At 35.1% G+C, this 19,542-nt stretch overlaps 1 protein-coding gene across 2 annotated transcripts in view; it reads left to right on the forward strand.

The window, feature by feature from the left end:
- Positions 1 to 19,542, forward strand: part of LOC144452564 (bifunctional heparan sulfate N-deacetylase/N-sulfotransferase-like) — a 33,213-nt gene that overhangs the window by 1,835 nt on the left and 11,836 nt on the right. For both annotated transcript variants that reach the window (XR_013482357.1, XM_078143674.1), the window contains exons 2-7: positions 14,184 to 15,317; positions 15,523 to 15,765; positions 16,405 to 16,590; positions 17,237 to 17,365; positions 18,207 to 18,389; positions 18,914 to 19,010. Coding sequence is in view for 1 of the 2 variants with exons in the window: in XM_078143674.1 (XP_077999800.1) it covers positions 14,304 to 15,317; positions 15,523 to 15,765; positions 16,405 to 16,590; positions 17,237 to 17,365; positions 18,207 to 18,389; positions 18,914 to 19,010 (1,852 nt within the window). In the remaining variant the exon portion in view is untranslated. The remainder of the gene's footprint in view (positions 1 to 14,183; positions 15,318 to 15,522; positions 15,766 to 16,404; positions 16,591 to 17,236; positions 17,366 to 18,206; positions 18,390 to 18,913; positions 19,011 to 19,542) is intronic.

The following is a 19,542-nucleotide window of genomic DNA, read 5'->3' on the forward strand; positions in this document are numbered from 1 at the left end:
TGACCCATCCAAAGGATGCAGGTTTTCCCCTGGTACATTGGTTTCCTCCTGCTTCTTCAACACCAGGGCAGTATTCTTATCACAACCTTTCAACAAATTTCTGAATATTAGTTTTGTCATTCCCTTTGCCATAATTACTGTGACCAGTCCTATTACTTGATTTCCTTGTTATTAGAGTTGACAACTTGGTCACACTATTTTTGGAGTTTTGAAAATAACTTTTAACAGTTGGTCAGGAAAAGCTTGCAATCACAAGTCCTGGGGGATGTGATCCTGGAATTTCTTTTTAGGTTTGTTGAGTACAGGAAATTCAATGTATCATCTTTCATTGTGACTATAGGATGATTGGTTATGTGATATCCTCTGTATTGTGTGACCTCCTGATTGTCAACTCATCCAATCCTTGGGGTGTCATTGAGATTGTGTTATCAATCAAGTATTCTAACTATGTATAACTGTCTCAGTCAACAAGGTAAGGTACAGTAACTAACAGCAGTGCTGAGGAGTCTTCTTGTACTTTATGTGTTTCCTTGAATAAGGAAATGTTGATTAGAAGCACTGGGTTTTGATGCAAGTCAAAATGATACAAAGGAATTTCTTGTGTGTCATGGTAAGGGATGGGGAACACCAAATTTTGGTGCATCACTAGAAATCGTTCAGTGGCATGTCAGAGTGGTTTAGAGACAACACTGGCACCGAGCCCTCTTAATATTTGTATTGCTACATTGAGATTTGATGCCATGAACAGCACTAGACTAATGAGATATCTTGAGATTTGATGCCGTGAACAGCACTAGACTAATGAGATATCTTGAGATTTGATGTCATGAACAGCACTAGACTAATGAGATATCTTGAGATTTGATGCCATGAACAGCACTAGACTAATGAGATATCTTGAGATTTGATGCCATGAACAGCACTAGACTAATGAGATATCTTGAGATTTGATGCCATGAACAGCACTAGACTAATGAGATATCTTGAGATTTGATGCCATGAACAGCACTAGACTAATGAGATATCTTGAGATTTGATGCCATGAACAGCACTAGACTAATGAGATATCTTGAGATTTGATGCCATGAACAGCACTAGACTAATGAGATATCTTGAGATTCAATGCCATGAACAGCACTAGACTAATGAGATATCTTGAGATTCAATGCCACAGATAACACTACCCACAGACTTGCAGTGTTGCCTATCTAACTCGACATACTGGTGTGACATAGTGTTCTGGGAATGGTATTTTTAAGCCAGATAGCCAAGTATCTGGGCTAATACATGTCACATACAGTACAGTACACTGACACTCAGTGGGAGATCAACCACCAAAGTAAGCTGACAGAATATCACAAAAAACTCTAAATTATGTTCTTTACCCCCCCCCCCCACCCATAAAAAATGTGCCAACTTGATTTCATCTTTTGATCAATTGTTCTTTGCATGTGTAATAATGTTGACTTCCATGTACCAACTTAGTTTATAAATACATACATGCATTTTGTATTGAATCTCAGAAGTAGAAAAACTTACTTGTAAAATTTTTTGAGTTCAAAATTACCCAGTCAATAACATCATCTATTTTATATTTTACCTATTTTGTAATATTATTTTGTCTTTATTATCAGTATCTAGTCTTATTGTCATAAATCAGATGACTAATAACTGAATAAATAATTAAATTGAAATATGAATTCCAGGTGTGCGTCTACATACACCTGTTATAATGAGATTGATGAGAAGACAATATTTTATTCACTGTATTACCTGTTTATCAAAATTGTTAACAGCTAATTTGGCTAAAATAGGAAATATTAATTGGATTTTCAAATAGTTTGGCTAGATGCCATCGGTATTTATCTAATACTAATGAATTGAACCCTAGAGAATGTTTTCTTTGTCTCTCCCTGGATATATTTATATTCATGCTATTAGGAAGGGACTATGAGGACTGATTTCTTAATGATGTCGCTAAAGTAAAATGATGACTTCATTGAATTCTTTGCGAGTAACATATGTCCCTATCAATGAACCATGTAGGAGTAGGAAGTGACTTAGTCAGTCCATGTGTATCTCGGTGAACTTTGACCTTAGTATTAAAACTCAAGTGTTATAAGTGTCTAGTGATATTCTTCCTGACTTCACAAGACTATTAGGAATAAATCTGCATTTTAATAATAATAATAATAATAATAATAATAATAATAATAGTAATAATGATGATCTATATTCACACTGGATAGTTCTTGAAGTATATGTCTCCCAAGAAGTCCAGTGAGGGCCACCCCTCATGGGTTCAGTGTTAATGCAGGAGGAAATTGGAGTATGGAGGGGGAACCTGCTTTGTTTGGTTGGGTCTGACTGAAACCCTGACCGCAGTGGTATGAGGCAAGTGGTTTAACCACTCGACCATCGACAACCTGCATGGGTTTGAACCCTGGCCACAGTGGTAAGAGGCAAGTCGTTTAACCATTCAGCCACCGACAACCTTATTTTATAATGACCGTTGCTTGAAAACTGGTTGCTAATTGTCTCGCAGGACATCTGCTACAGTACTTAGTCTAGACATCCCCCCCCCCCCCCCCATACATCATTCTAACAGTTTGGGGTTTACTCATTTGCATCAACAACTTTTGGTTCATGATTTCTCATTGGGCTAGACTGAGCTAAACTCATGAGAAAACACAAACATATCAAAAAATTATTTCAGTTCAATTTCAAACTTTAATAATAATTTATTCTTGATATAAATATAATAATACAATCATATATTTTAATCATTATTTACTACTTTTCCCCGAATTCATCATGGCAAAAACAGAGGGGTGGCCAACACATAGAAAAGGGGTGACTCCACAAACAGAGGGGTGGCCCATGACACACCCCTTGAGGAGAACACTTCCCAGTGAGTGTGAAGCCATAGAGAGTTGAGACAGTTTATAGTGGAACCTACTTTACCAAGACAGACCTGTACTTTGATGATGTTTACATGCATATGATGCATGGCTTACACATGGTCTTTGTTTGGGCTAGGGCTGAATGATACACAAAAAAACCAGCTTTGGAGAGAGAACAAAACCTGAATGTAGATCCTGTGGTCCATTATCACTAAGTGAAAGAGACAAAAGATCAGTTCACAATAGACATATTGAAAGTAAGGAATTGGAGTACATTGCTTGAAAATGTGGAAGGCATTGAAATTCAGCATTATTCATCACATGTCAACACACAGTGTCGTAGAATGTTCCCTGCAACGTCCCTGAGTGATTCAACACACTGTCTTAGAATGTTCCCTGCAACGTCCCTGAGTGGTTACTGTCTTAGAATGTTCTCTGCAACGTCCCTGAGCAGTGTATAAATATTTTGTGTACAGTGACTTGAGCCAAGCTGATGTGAATAACAACCATGAGGTACATATATGTGTCTTGTAATTTATAGATAAATCAAGGACTTGCAAATCAAATAGTTTTTGTATGGTGTGAAATTCTAGACACAGTTTTACACTTTCATGTTTGTTGACTGAACAGTTTCTGAATGAAACTGAAAGGTTTACATTGCTGTAGTCATGCTGTTTGCATGGTCAAGTTTTTGTGGATCGAGAAACCACAGCAATTTAAAAGAAAAGGTTGTGGTAATGTTTTATTTCCATACCTGGATACTATTACAGTATGTATATGTACATGTATTAACTATTTGACTCTAGTCCTTGATGTATACATTCACAAAGTAGTAATATGTATATTATTGCATAATACTGGTGTTTTGTATTGAATTGCAACAGAGCACTTTGTTTGGCAAGGACTTTCATGATAAATGTGTGTTGTCTTTCATGGTCACCTGTAGAAGACTATTCTTATACAGGCTTGTATAGGGGAACACTACTCCAGGAAATAGACACATTTTCATAAACTATGGGTACTGGAGAGTCAGTTCATGATTTTACATCACAGACAATTCCCTGCGATTTCAGAAAAATCATCAAGTTCATATTGTATTTTTGATGCTTCTCTGAAATCATAGATGATGTAACATCATAAAATGTAAAATGACTCTCCAGAACTTAAAGTTTATGAAAATGTGTCTATTTCCTGCTCTTAAAATGAATATGATCCTTGGTTATTTATGTGGGCTTGTTATGAGATATAAAATAGTACTAGAACAGTGTTACATCTATTAGATTTCTTATTGAAATGTTACATTTACTATTGAATCTAGTACTAAGTACTAGGACAGTGTTACATCTATTAGATTTCTTATTGAAATGTTACATTCACTATTGAATCTAGTACTAAGTACTAGGACAGTGTTACATCTATTAGATTTCTTATTGAAATGTTACATTCACTATTGAATCTAGTACTAAGTACTAGAACAGTGTTACATCTATTAGATTTCTTATTGAAATGTTACATTCACTATTGAATCTAGTACTAAGTACTAGGACAGTGTTACATCTATTAGATTTCTTATTGAAATGTTACATTTACTATTGAATCTAGTACTAAGTACTAGGACAGTGTTACATCTATTAGATTTCTTATTGAAATGTTACATTCACTATTGAATCTAGTACTAAGTACTAGGATAGTGTTACATCTAAGATTTCTTATTGAAATGTTACATTTGCTATTGAATCTGAAGCACACATTGAGGGCCATGGGACATGTACATCCTGAAACTAAATATTCATGTAATTCTTATAATGCTAGTTTACTATGTTGATTTCACACTAGTGTAATAATTCTAGAGTAGTAGATTTTGAGGTGGAATTTTCTTCAGTTTTTAAGCTTTTTCATTCCATCTTTTAACTGCAAAATAAACTCTACAATTCCTGCTAGGCAATTGTAAATAGACATCTGTGATGCAGATCTGCCTCACAAAGTTGGGTTGGTGATACTTCCATTGGTGGGTTTTTCCCCTAATACATCCATGGTTTAGTATAGCCCAGAGAGTTGGCTTTCTGACTGAGTTACAATGACACAGTAAACTGTTGTGACAAAGAACGGCAGTGATATAGCAAACTGTTCTGATGAATGACATTTATTGTCAAGCCAAATAGCCAAGTCTCTCTAGACTTTACTTCTATAACTCTTTATCTCTTGATTATTGTCAAATCATATTAGACTGTATTGTAGGGATTATAAACACAGTCATGTTGCACTGCTACAATTTCAGCCATGTCTAGAGTACTCATCTATCCTTCAATACTGTCAAGGGCATTGTTGATGATAGGTAAGGTCATGATTAAACAACCAATGAGTTCCTCTGAGACAAAACTCTCATGACAGCATAGACATGGGATGTCATCATTTGGGCCTAATGTTTAGTCTAGTCAAAATCCAATCAAATTATTCTGCTAAACTAAACATTGCTGGAATATTTTTATATTGTGGATATTTTGCAAGAAGGGATGCGACCTTGGTCATGCAGGGTAGTCATGGATACGTGATCTGTGATGCACTTCGTATCTCTTAATAGGAAGTCAGAAATAACTCTTTTGATAAAGAAAGATTTCTTCTATAAAATAATTACCTAATGAGAAGGACCCTGTATGGTTATTGATAATAAGTACATATATACATGTGTTTTGCTGTCATTGTCTTAAAGTTGTACATGTATGTTGTCAGCCACACATAAAAAGGGAATTTGATATCTTTTTCACATCACTGCCTCAGGGTCCCTAGGGTAATTGATCGAAGATTTAGGTCATGTTGTGTTCAGAGAGGACTAGAAGTAGAAATTGAGTTGTGCTTTACCCATAGTGCAACACAATGGCTTGTAAATCAACAGCCTGGGGTCGTAGGTCAAGCTTAGTGTTTTGTTTTGTGACTTTCATTGGGGACATTAAAATGTGGAGAGATGCACAGATGATACAGTAAGTAAATTGTTTATGATGTACGACAGGTTTTACCCAGTGAAGCTGAAATTATAAAATTGTGCAAGACGTTCTGAGATGTACAAGAATAACATGTTGAGTATGATATACAAACTGATGCCTGCATACTGATTTCTTCATCTATGGAATATGATATTGTATGTTATTTTTATATTTAGAGAAAGGGAGATTGTTGTAAATATTTGATATATAGCTGTCTTTGGTAGATCATGATTGTGAGTAAGGGAATGGTGTAAAAGTCTCCAAAGAGGAAACAAATTTGATCTACACGACTACATATAAATATGCCAGACTACATGTACTACTAGTAGCACGCTTTGAGATTCTACACATGATCTATCATTGTTCAATACACTAGTTACTTCCATATGGTGGACTTCACAACTCATAAATGCTGCATACCTACACATAGCAGTTTACAAAAGCAATAAGCATTCCTTGATATCCTGCCTTCATTTTCATGATCTTTCCCACCAAAATTCTACGAACAAAAATTTTCCTTTTTTCATAACTTTTTGGAGCATATTGACTTGGTCTTAAACTGAAATAAGAAATATAATCTCCATATATGAAGTGATTCCAAAAATTTTGTTTAAGAAATGATGTTTTGCTTGGAAACAAGTTTTTAAAAAATTTTGACAAATTTTTGACAAATGTCAGATATAGTGCTGTATAGAGACAACTTTAGATTATAGACATATCATAATCTGCTGTAAATTAGGACAAAATTGTTGACTTTCCACCTACTTTTTTTGACATCACAGATGATGATTTCAAAAAATGAAGGAAAACAGCGTTTATATAGAATGGTTGACTTTTATACTTCAATGTGTACAGATTGTATACAGCTGTTGTTTAGCTTTCACCAAGAGGTCAATCCCTAATATGTTAAGTAGTGGAAGTAATCTCATCAATTTACAGACTATGTGAATAGCACAATAGTAAGAACCCTTTTAGTTACCAAGGAGATGTGTTTTGTTTGTCTGTGGATGAGTAACATATGTACATATGGTATGACTAGCTCAGAGTAGATTCTATTCCATTGTAGCATATTACTTGTACCATGGCATTGGTATAGCCATATTTAGGTATAGATGATATGATAGTGTGTGTATTTATGTGTGTGTATGTATATATGTATATGTATATGTGTACCAACCTTGACAATCCCAATTTAGTTGTCTGAAGATCGCTTGAAGTGTGAAACTCTGAGTAACGACTTATTACATCCTTATTCTTTTGAATTAAGTATATATACATGTATATATATATATGTATATCACAGTATATCACTGTTCACAGTGGCATACAAATACATACACAAATATATACATTCATACATATGTATATATATACACACAGATCTGATGCATATCTCTATGATAAATGACTTGCAGTAACTTTCATTTACTGATGGATGCTATGGGGTAGAAAATACATCTATCTTTAGTACAGTGCCTACGATATCTATCTAGTTACACAAAAAGACTACCTGACATTCAGATAATCTCCTACCCTGACATTTCATTTTCCGGTTCCACAAGATTACTTGGACATAAAATGTCAATTACAGTCCAGGGATCGCAATTATTTGAAAAAATCCATTTCCTGATAGAAGGTATTCCTAACTGTAATTAGGAAAATGACAGCAATTTATGTTTCAATTGGCTCCGATTAAAAGGTTAATATATACTCCGTTTCTTGAATATCAAAGTACATGTTTATTGTAAACCTGGACATTTTTGCTATTAAGGTCAAAAGACTTATTTTCACTTATTTCACTAGACATAAAACCGTAAAATTAAGTAGTAACTAAAATACATCCTTGCTCGTACATATATGTAAACACAATGTATCAGTTAAGTCTTTGACATCCAGCTGAAAACTGCAAAAAAACATAAAATTTTTGAATGGTGAAAATATCTCTGTTTAGAGTATTGTGTGAGTTCTACTTTACTACTGTACATAGGGATTGAATGTTAGGTATTCTGTTGAATCCAGATAGCTGATCTGAAGGCACTAACATCCATAGTGAGGGTTTAACTGTAATACAAATAATTCTGGTTTCTTTCCAAGTGAGTAAGGACATTGACTAGACGTGATGTGTGAAGATAAATGTTGTGTAAATCATAATATGGATTTTATTGGAATTAGACTAAAATTGACTTAGTCCAGAGACCTGCCCACATGTATCTGACTGGACATGCTGGTACAGCACATGTATTCTGGTGTACAACATTTACAAGCCCATAGACATAATATGTCCACATCATGTGACAAGTATCTGACTTGACATGCTGGTATTCTGGTGTACAACATTTACAAGCCCATAGACATATGTCCACATCATGTGACAAGTATCTGACTTGACATGCTGGTATTCTGGTGTACAACATTTACAAGCCCATAGACATAATATGTCCACATCAAGTGACTTGACATGCTGGTATTCTGGTGTACAACATTTACAAGCCAAATACTCATACTGAGATAACCATGGCTCTTGACTTACATACAGTTTTTAGTTGTTAGAGTCATTGACAAAATTTGAGAGCATCTTTTTAAAATCACACCGTAATCGAGGAACTACATTTTCTTATATAACGCCTGTAGGCAATATAAGTGTCACCTGCCAGGGAAGTTAGTATCCTGGATGTCCAACTTCCTATCAGCATTAATTGACAAGATACAATGTAACATGTAATGTATTGTAGCCCAGAGACTTGGCAATCTGAATTGAAAATATTGTAGCCCCAAGACTTGGCAATCTGAATTGAAAATATTGTAGCCCAGAGACTTGGCAATCTGAATTGAAAATATTGTAGCCCCGAGACTTGGCAATCTGAATTGAAAATATTGTAGCCCCGAGACTTGGCAATCTGAATTGAAAATATTGTAGCCCCGAGACTTGGCAATCTGAATTGAAAATATTGTAGCCCCGAGACTTGGCAATCTGACTTGAAAATATTGTAGCCCCGAGACTTGGCAATCTGACTTGAAAATATTGTAGCCCCGAGACTTGGCAATCTGACTTGAAAATATTGTTTGTAGAGCAGTTTTAAGCCAATATGATGAGTCAAATAGCCCTGACCCTCAGCTATATAAAACAATCCCAAATCCTTACAATAGATGTTTGGACATATAAAGGTTATTTTTGCCAGTGATGTTGTGTATCATGCAGCCTTTCACTTGTGAAAATACATTAGAAATTGGATATACATGTATAGCATCAAGAGTTAAAAAAGTGGATTTTATCACCTTAGATCAGATTGACACCCAAATATTTTATAATCCAAGTTATCCAAAATGTCACAACAGTGTTGAACCATATATCACTATATGTTTGTATATTTTGTATCATATAGTGAAAGTTATTGAGATATAACTAGAATATAGAAAATTACTCAGAGTAAGTGCACATTTTTTTGGCACATTTTTAGAACTCTGAAGAAGGGAAAATAAGTTTACCATAAAATGTAACCCTTGCAACAGAAATGGAGAAATATAATTTATTTCAAAATTGAACCTTGGTAGTTTTAATTTCAAATGACTTTGAGAGTGTGAAGTTGAAATTCATGTGATTGATCTATATTGCAGGCTTCATTTTAGAATTGTGTGGATATTGACAAAGGTTAAATCTGGTTTCATATTTAGTCGTATAGTTGATACGCCAATAAGGAAATGGATTGGCACCTTCTAAGAACAGCTGTTATATAGATAGAATGGCTTGATTTATAACGTGTCATTGTAATATCAAAACACAGCACATAGGAATATTGTGAGGCAATATTATTACTGTAAACCTGCACATTTTTACTAGAGACGTATTTTTGCCTATTTCACTGGATAACAAAAAAACACAAAAATAAAAAGTAGTGACTAAAATGCTTTCTTGTACATGAACAAAATTCATGTACATTTTGTACTAGTCCAGTAATTAGTAAAATTAGTCTTTGAGAACAAGCTGAAGACGTTAAAATTGCAAAATTTTCTAGTGGTTAAAATGTCTTGGTTTACTGTCAGACCACTAAGAGAATTCTTTTAGTAGTCTGAGGTTTACTCTATTTGATTCTTGTGTTTCTTATCTCAAATACATGTAGTGCTTCTTTTGTGACACCAAAAGATGAAAAACACACATTTTTTCCAAACCAAAACTTTCACCTGGAAATAATGACTCCTGAAACATGATGGCAATAAAATGATATTCATCAAGATAGAAATTAAATTTTTTTTTCATTTTCAAACAAATAATTGATCGCCATGGTTACATGGAGGAACAGAAATTAAGTATGTTGTCCTATGTCTTATACAGCTGTATTTGAACACAATGTGTAGACTTGTTCAGCATGTTTTATTTATTACGTTGCTTTTCTTTTATGAATTTTATAGTTTGTGTGGTGACATCAAGACTGGCTGCTACTACATGTTCATCATCTACAAATAGGAACATTATGTTGTGATTTAGACTGAGATTATTTCCACAGATAGACAATGTTTTTTCCAAAATTTTTTGAGTGAATGAATATTAGAAACATATAAATATATCGTTTTAGTGTTTTTTAGGCAAATTATTCGTAAATCTGTAATATTTTTTTGAAAGTGTTGTAGACTATGAGTGTTATTCTGTTAGTGTCTGTATTTTACATCTACATCGATATGTAAGACTCCGTGACTGCATCCATCATAAAACTGCTGGCTGTCTTTGTGGTGCTTTGAAAGATGCAGCATCGTTATTTTTACATTAAGTCAGTGGAAAATGTGCTTTGGTTCAAGAGAAAGTTAAGACTAGAACATTGATGTTTGTTCTTATATAATAAAATAACACAATAGTCCTGTCCTCAAGTGGAATTTGGAATCTGTTAAAAATTGAATTAAGGTCAGTTCTTCTGTTCCCACATGCACTAAAAATGGTTTTTAGCCATTTATGTTGAATCAGTTCGAAATCACCTCAAGGGGTGGGATAGTTTCAAACCAATACAATACAAAAAAGCAAAAGTGAATTGATGGAAAATCCATTTCTCAGTTTTTTCAGTGGAAAGAAGTCGATTTTGAAGCAATTTAACAGAATCAATTAAATTTGAATCAGTTGCAAATCAAATCAGATAGGAACAGGGCTAATACATATATTTGTAATCAATCTGTGTCTCACAGATGTCTTAGAGAATTAACATAAAAAATTGTAAGTTCTATATTGATTTCATGATTCAAGAAAAAAAAAATAAGTTGAAGGAATGTACAGAACTGTCCTATAATTGCATACATGCACAGGAATACCTTTTCCATTCAATTTGTGCAATAAAATTAACATCCAATAGTTGTATGGCCTACTATGTTTACATGAAATGCCAGGGGAACTGGAAATTTGTTTGTGGATATGAACTATTAAGTAAAGAGGTCCTACAACTGTTCTTATCAAATGATGAATTGTAGTATACCTCAGAGTCCACTTCACTGTCTAAGTGAGAACCCCTATAAATCTCTGTACTTCCAACATGTTGTGCCAAGAGTTATTAGTCCAATTCAGTTGTTTACTTTCCCTGTTTGTAACAGGTTACGTTCGTTCACGGTCTGGTGTCTGCAGTTGTATTAATCCAATTCAGTTGTTTACTTTCCCTGTTTGTAACAGGTTCCTGTTCCTCAATTTGTCAATGCTTCATTGTCGACAGTTGTAAGTGTTAAATGTTACAAAGTGATATATATAATAAAGCATCCCCTAGCTGCTATAAAACTGTCACTTTAGTTTTGTGATTGATACTTGTATTACAGCTTATCATAAAATAACAACTTCTGTGCAGCTTGGATTTGAAATGTGATCCAAACACTACTGCTGCTAAAGTAATTAATACGTGTAGTTTAATTTAGAGTATAAATATCACTTTGATACTGATCTATGAACATGTAAGAACATATTTATAGGTACTGGGATTTTATTCAACTCCCAAAAGTCATCAAGTTATGATATCATTGACAGTACTTAACATAAACATGATAAATTGTCTGTTTGCTGCACTGTTGAGACACATCGTTAGCTGGTCATACCTCCTAGCCCTATAGTCTGTTTGCTGCACTGTTGAGATACACTGTTAGCTGGTCATACCTCCTAGCCCTATAGTCTGTTTGCTGCACTGTTGAGACACAACGGTTAGCTGGTCATACCTCCTAGCCCTATAGTCTGTTTGCTGCACTGTTGAGATATATCATTAGCTGGTCATACCTCCTAGTCCTATAGTCTGTTTACTGCACTGTTGAGATACATTGTTAGCTGGTCATACCTCCTAGCCCTATAGTCTGTTTGCTGCACTGTTGAGACACATCGTTAGCTGGTCATACCTCCTAGCCCTATAGTCTGTTTGCTGCACTGTTGAGACACATCGTTAGCTGGTCATACCTCCTAGCCCTATAGTCTGTTTGCTGCACTGTTGAGATACATTGTTAGCTGGTCATACCTCCTAGCCCTATAGTCTGTTTGCTGCACTGTTGAGACACATTGTTAGCTGGTCATACCTCCTAGCCCTATAGTCTGTTTGCTGCACTATTGAGACACATCGTTAGCTGGTCATACCTCCTAGCCCTATAGTCTGTTTACTGCACTGTTGAGATACATTGTTAGCTGGTCATACCTCCTAGCCATGGTGAGCGAAGCGCAAATTGCACATCACAAATTGACAGGCTGTTGTCATCACTCATTAATATTCATTTGGTACAGCTGATTCAGTTTTGACTATGATATACAAATATCCAACCAGGACTCCACCTCCAGTCTATTTGAACTAAAATCACATGGGGACGCCACGATGTCATCATGTTTATATGAACGCCATAGTCGGGAGCACAGATATCTGTGCTCTTTAGATATGAAAGCAAGGGGCTTGACTAGACTGGGGTTGTAGTACATAATATGGTCCGTGTCAGGACCTAGACTACAGTATGACCAGATAGTGCTGTATCTCAACAGGCTATATTATAAAACCATAGGCCTCATAAAACATTCTACAGATGGCACTGCCAAAATGTGTTATTTATGACAGCAATAAGATATACTGTGGCTTATGAGTAGACTATAACTGATATCCTTTCATCATTTCATCACTGTTACTGTGACTACTAAATTTCCTATGTATATGCAGGGATGTAGAAAATAGCCAGAAGGGGAAAAAAATAAAATAACCATGTTTCAGTGATAAATTCCAGCTGAGAAAATTCTAAACATGGAAAAATAATTCTGAAACGTCGATATTTCTATCAAAATTTGGCAAGAATGGTGAAGTAAAGGTCACACAAAGCTATATTGAAGTCTGTAGATAAGATTAACGTGTCTTGCATCTTGACTTTAAGATATGCATGCTGTGTTTCTCAGCTCTATTACGATAGCGTGATACAAATGTCATATCTTACAGACAAGATTGCATCCATCTATCATTTAGCTCATAGCCGTGCCATGTTAACTATAACAGGATGATGTTTCATTTAATTGCCTTGTCAAGACTCTTGGCTATCTATCCTTCAACAGGCTTACTTACAGTATCTACATGTACCAATTTGTATTCATCGTGAGAGAGGGGATGGGTGGGGAGATGGGAGGGGGAGGGGGTGGGGCATCTCAGTGTACATTGTACCTGACCACATCAACTGCCATTGCAGTATATTATATATCCCATAGCCTGGTACTCTGTCTATTTGTTATTGTGGTAGTGTTTGACATTTATCTTTGGCTGATATTATTGTTAGATATTTATAAAGAGATAGTAGTTTGGTCTGTAATGTTGTGTCTATTTTTTTATGTCGTATCTCCATTTCTGTATTTTTCTTCACATTATTTCTGTAAACACATGTGCTGTTGAGTTGAAATCTGAAGTACCCAACTTTAATCTCACACCTAATCTGTAGGTTGACTTCCCAGTAGAAAGATTAAACAAAGTTATCACCAACTCATGATATTGTGAGTTTTCTCTGGAACGAGTTTTGAGGTCAGAGGTCATTTCGTCATTGAAAAATATGACAACATGGAAGCCTTTGCGTTGTTTTATTTAGTCTTTTAGAAAATATGATATCAGATCAGTTATTATCCATTAATTGACAAAAAACACTTTATTGATGTTACAATAGGACCTTTACTCATGGAGTCAAAATTGTTTTGGAAAAAACTTGTTTCCAAACTGTTTTGACTGTTGTGAGTACAATGTAGATATTTTCATTTTGTATCAATGCGTTCATTCTCATAGTTTATGAATGTGTTTTTCTCATTTTCATTCTTTTTTATTTTCTGTTTTCTTTCTTATAGATTCTACAGATTGTACATTCAACAATGTCCTCGGACATTAGGTAGACTTGACCATTTTGTTAACATTGTTTGAAGAAGAAGAATTGAAAAAATAAGATCGTGACTACAATTCCAAGGGAGATGATATTGAAAAAGTTTCAACGAGCGTTTAGCAACACTCGGGTGAGGTGCGCCACCCAACCAAACATTAAGAAAAGTATTATATTCTTGCTTTGTCTCAGCGTTGCATCGCTATGGATACTAGCAATTTATGTCTCAAATCCTAACTTTCACCATGGAGTTAATCGTGACCTTCACCCTGAAATCACTTGTAAGCTCCATCCAAGTGGACACAGTCGACAATTCAGTAACCGGGATAGACATAAACCCGATAACAGCTCAAATAAAAAAGCAAAAGCTCTCATCTTTGTGGAGAGCCAATACTCTAAACTTGGTCAGGATATTGTGACTTTACTAGAAGCAAACAGATTCAAGTATCATACAACTTTAGCAAATGATAAAAATCTGCCAACTTTGACAAATGTTGGTCAAGGAATCTATGCTGTCGTTATTTTTGAAAATCTTGAATCTTACATTTACATGGATGACTGGAACCGAGAACTGTTAGATAAGTACTGTCTGGAATACAATGTAGGAGTGATTATCTTTACAGCGGTCCGTGAAGAAACATACTTCCAAGCACAAGTAGGAGACTTGCCTCTGTACATACATACTAATCTTGGACTGAGAGACTATGAACTAAATCCATACAGTGATGTGTTTTATCTGACCAGACCAGGAGAAACTGTGTTCGGCTACCTACCAGGTGATGACTGGACTGTATTCCAATTTAATCATACTACGTATGAATCTATAGCGTATGCTAGGACAAGTACAACAGAGTATGTCAATCTGGGATATTCTCAGTTACTTCATACTACGGTTCTGCTAGATCATGGCTATATTGATGGTATTCAGAAAGTTTTCTTTGGAAGCGGTTTTCGTTTTTGGCTTCATAATTTGTTGTTTTTGGACAGTGTTTCGTACCTGTCTCACGGTATACTTAGTAAAACCCTAGACAGGCACTTTCTAATAGACATTGATGATATCTTTGTTGGAGCTCAAGGTATCAGAATGAAAGTCCAAGATGTAGAGGTGAGTGACCTTTATCTTATGACTTCTGACCCAGCATCAATTTTAGCTAAGAATCGTTTTGACTTTTCAAAAACAAAAGTAACAGTACAAGTTGAAAGAATTATTTCTGAGGTGCATTCTGTATTAATTATTCATTCAGACATGATTCAGTTGAATATATATTCCTTTGGGAATTATACTTTGACCCATTTTTTTCTCCCCTAAGGCATTGGTCAAGTCTCAAGAGATGTTGGCATCACAAATTCCTGGATTTCATTTCAATCTTGGATTCTCAGGAAAGTTTTATCACTCAGGTATGGATGAGGAAGATGATGGAGACGATGCTATTATACAATATGCACACAAGTTTTGGTGGTTTCCACATATGTGGAATCACATGCAACCTCACTTGGCTAACAATGAAACTCTTCTGAGAGCTGAGATGATAAAAAACAGACAGTTTGCAAAGGTAAGACTATGTACAAATAATAACCAATCTGTTATTTAGATTTTATATTTCATTTAGAATACTGGTACATAATAGAATTGTTTTGGGAACCCAGATAACAGAAATGGGAAAATGTGATAAAACAAAACTGACAATTTTTTGTACCACAGTTCTGATAAGAAACTCAGTAAAATGATAGTGGAAACTTTTGGAATTTCATCTACTTTCTGCACTGAGTAGGTGTAGGAAGAGTGTGTTAATTGTTATTCAATGTTGATATGTGTAATTTTATACATGAAGTGCAAGTTGATGAGGAACACCTGTTTCTTTTGTTTTTATGAATCATTTCTCTATTTGAACTGAAGGGGGCTCACTTTATAGTTGATAGGCGATAGTGTGCAAGAGTTATAAGGATTCACCTATGTTCCTCAGCAGTGTTGTGACCATTGTCATAAAAATATAAATATTTTTATGATTTAGTTTTAGTATTTTCTGTTTATTTCTTTGTTTGTATGTTTATTTACTTTTTCAGTTTTACTAATATACTTATATTTTCATGAATAAAAAAGATTTTTTCTATTCATCTTTTAAGATTAACGACCAAGAACAATGATGAGTATGAATAAATTATATTTATATCTACATACACTTCATTTCTAGGATCATGATATTCCAGTAGAAACAAACTATTCCGTTGCTCCTCATCATTCCGGTGTTTATCCGGTACATACTCAGTTATATGAAGCCTGGCGGAAAGTATGGAATGTTCAAGCTACAAGTACAGAGGAATATCCACATCTGAGACCAGCTATTAAGAGGAGAGGCTTTATACATAGAAATATAAAGGTGAACAAATAACAAACAAACAAAGCTATAAAGATGTAAAACTGACTTTATCAAATTTTTTACTTGGGGCCAATCAAGGTTTCAAATAAGTACATTTTATCTTGACTCCGGGTCAAATGTACTTTAATAAAACCTTGACTAAACTATACCTTTGTATTTCTTTGATGATATTGGAAATACTAGCCTGGTGTTGTAAGTACAGTTGATGGACGGACAGAAAATAAAAAGATAACCTGAGACACAATGTTTTTACAATTAGTTGAAGCCATTTATTACATACACACATAACATTTAAACTAAAAGTTAATATTTTAATTAACAATACAAAACAAAAGAAAAGAATGGAGACAATGCAGTAAATGAAAAGCACAAATCATGCTGACCATATTGAGTGAAAAAAGACAATGTAATGAAAACTGTTACAACCCAGTCTGAGTCAAAATAATTATCTTATCTGAATTCTTTAGAAGTGACCATAGCCACTTTGTTATTTTTTAATGGGTACTTTGGTTTTCAATCTTATACAATTGCTTGATTTGGTCTGCAAAATTTTTGGAATGGTGGTAGCCTAGTTGATCCTCTGGACTGCATACACACATTACATGATTTTTATATTAAACTGACTCATCTCTTCACTTTTGTACAGGTTTTACCACGACAGACTTGTGGTTTATTTACACATACTATTTATTTGAATAAGTACCCAGGAGGTCGGAGTAAGTTAGACAATAGCATTCATGGTGGAGAGTTATTTCAGGCTTTTGTAAATAATCCGGTAAGTTGTGATTTGTTACTTCATTCAGACGATTGTTCGATATTATATTATACCATTATATAGATGGCACAAATCGTGAGATCTGATTGGTCTAGACATCGAACTAGCGTGTCTAAAATGAGCGATAATGCACAGTTGCATGTGTCCAAATTTAGATATTCACTGTTCGTCTAGAACGTTGTAGTCCATGCAGGGATGGAGGCGCAAATGAAACCAGAAAATGTTGCGTCTTATCTTGTTTCCGATATTTTCAATATACTGGTATAATATAATAGCGATAAACCACGCTTGGGAATGGTATACCACTCGGTTTTGACCAGTGAACTCAATATATGCACTCGCTATCGCTCGTGCATATATTTCGTTCACTGGTCAAAACCTCTTGGTATACCATCCCCGGGGGGTGGTTTATTGCTTAAATGTTCAATTAGTGCAGCCGTTTTTACGTTTATATCAGCTCTTCAATACCATTAAACTATCACTGTCAGGGGTGAGCATATAATGTTGTGCTAGAGTAACCACTTTGACTATACGATGGAGATGATCGTAGTGATTGTAATGTGTATAGGAAACTAAACTATAGTGAAAGTGACTATACGATGGAGATGATCATAGTGATTGTAATGTGTATAGGAAACTAAACTATAGTGAAAGTGACTATACGATGGAGATGATCATAGTGATTGTAATGTGTATAGGAAACTAAACTATAGTGAAAGTGACTATATGGTGGAGATGATTGTAGTGATTGTAACATGTACAGGAAACTAGACTACTGATATTGATAAGAGTAACATTTCTGTTTACTAATTATGTTCTTCATTTTCTCTTTTCTTGACAGATAAATATTTTTATGACTCATTTGTCTAACTATGGTAATGATAGATTAGCGTTGTATACATTTGAAAGTGTTGTCAAGTTTCTTCAGTGTTGGACCAACTTACAGTTGAAAACTGTACCACCAGTAGACTTAGCTGACAAGTATTTCTCTTTGTATCCAGAAGAGAAGGACCCAGTTTGGCATGTAAGTTGTAAAGAGAGAGAAGTAGAGGGGGCAGTGTTTACACCATACTGACCAGTACAGGTCATGTAAGTTGTGGAAAGAGAGTATAAGGCAGTGTTCACTGCTAACTAGTGCTCCAAAGTAGTACTTTGTGTACTGTTCACCATAGTAATGGTAATTGTCATTACCTGTAATAGAATTTTGTCACATCATGTAAATAACGATCAATTTCTTTGTTGACACTCTGACTTCCACTCCATGCATTACTCATTACATTACTGTAGGTATACATGACGATCTCAGTAAGTCGGCCTAAAATGTTTCTTCTAGAAAACTGACGATTTAGAATTGAATGTGACTATAGTTTACTATATATAGTCTGAAGAGTCCCTTGCTAAGGTTCACTTTTCTTAGGAATTGTGTATTCAAACATAATGATGCCATTGTTTTTATGTTGTTTGCATAATTTATTTACGTGTTTATGGTCTGCATATGAATTCGTTTATTTACGTGTTTATCAATAATTGTTTACTTTCCTGTTACAGAATCCATGTGATGATAAACGTCATCTAGGAATTTGGTCAAAAGAAAAATCTTGTGAAAGACTTCCCAAATTTTTAGTAATTGGACCTCAAAAAACAGGTAGGAGTTCCATTGTTGTCTTGACTCTCACAGCTAGATGTTGTACTGCCCTCATTGGTCTTGATCTTGAAAGGGGTTTGCCAATGTGTGAGGTGCCCCAACATGATGTACTGCCCTCAACAGTCTTGATCTTGAAAGGGGTTTGCCAATGTGTGAGTGCACCCCAACATGATGTACTGCCCTCATTGGTCTTGATCTTGAAAGGGGTTTGCCAATGTGTGAGGGCACCCCAACATGATGTACTGCCCTCAACGGTCTTGATCTTGAAAGGAGTTTGCCAATGTGTGAGGGCACCCCAACATGATGTACTGCCCTCAATGGTCGTGATCTTGAAAGGGGTTCGCCAATGTGTGAGGGCACCCCAACATGATGTACCCTAAAGACTATCTCACCTTTTGTCACTGAGAAGCTCAGCAAGTGTTCCTTTTCTGACACCGTTCCTTCAATTTGGAACAGTCTTCCCCACAATCATCGTTACTCTCATTCTAAGTCTTCCTTCCACTCTGCCCTTAAAACGTACCTACGCATGTAT

The sequence above is a fragment of the Glandiceps talaboti genome, chromosome 22 (assembly GCF_964340395.1).
Source record: "Glandiceps talaboti chromosome 22, keGlaTala1.1, whole genome shotgun sequence".
In the NCBI taxonomy this organism is placed as follows: domain Eukaryota; kingdom Metazoa; phylum Hemichordata; class Enteropneusta; family Spengelidae; genus Glandiceps; species Glandiceps talaboti.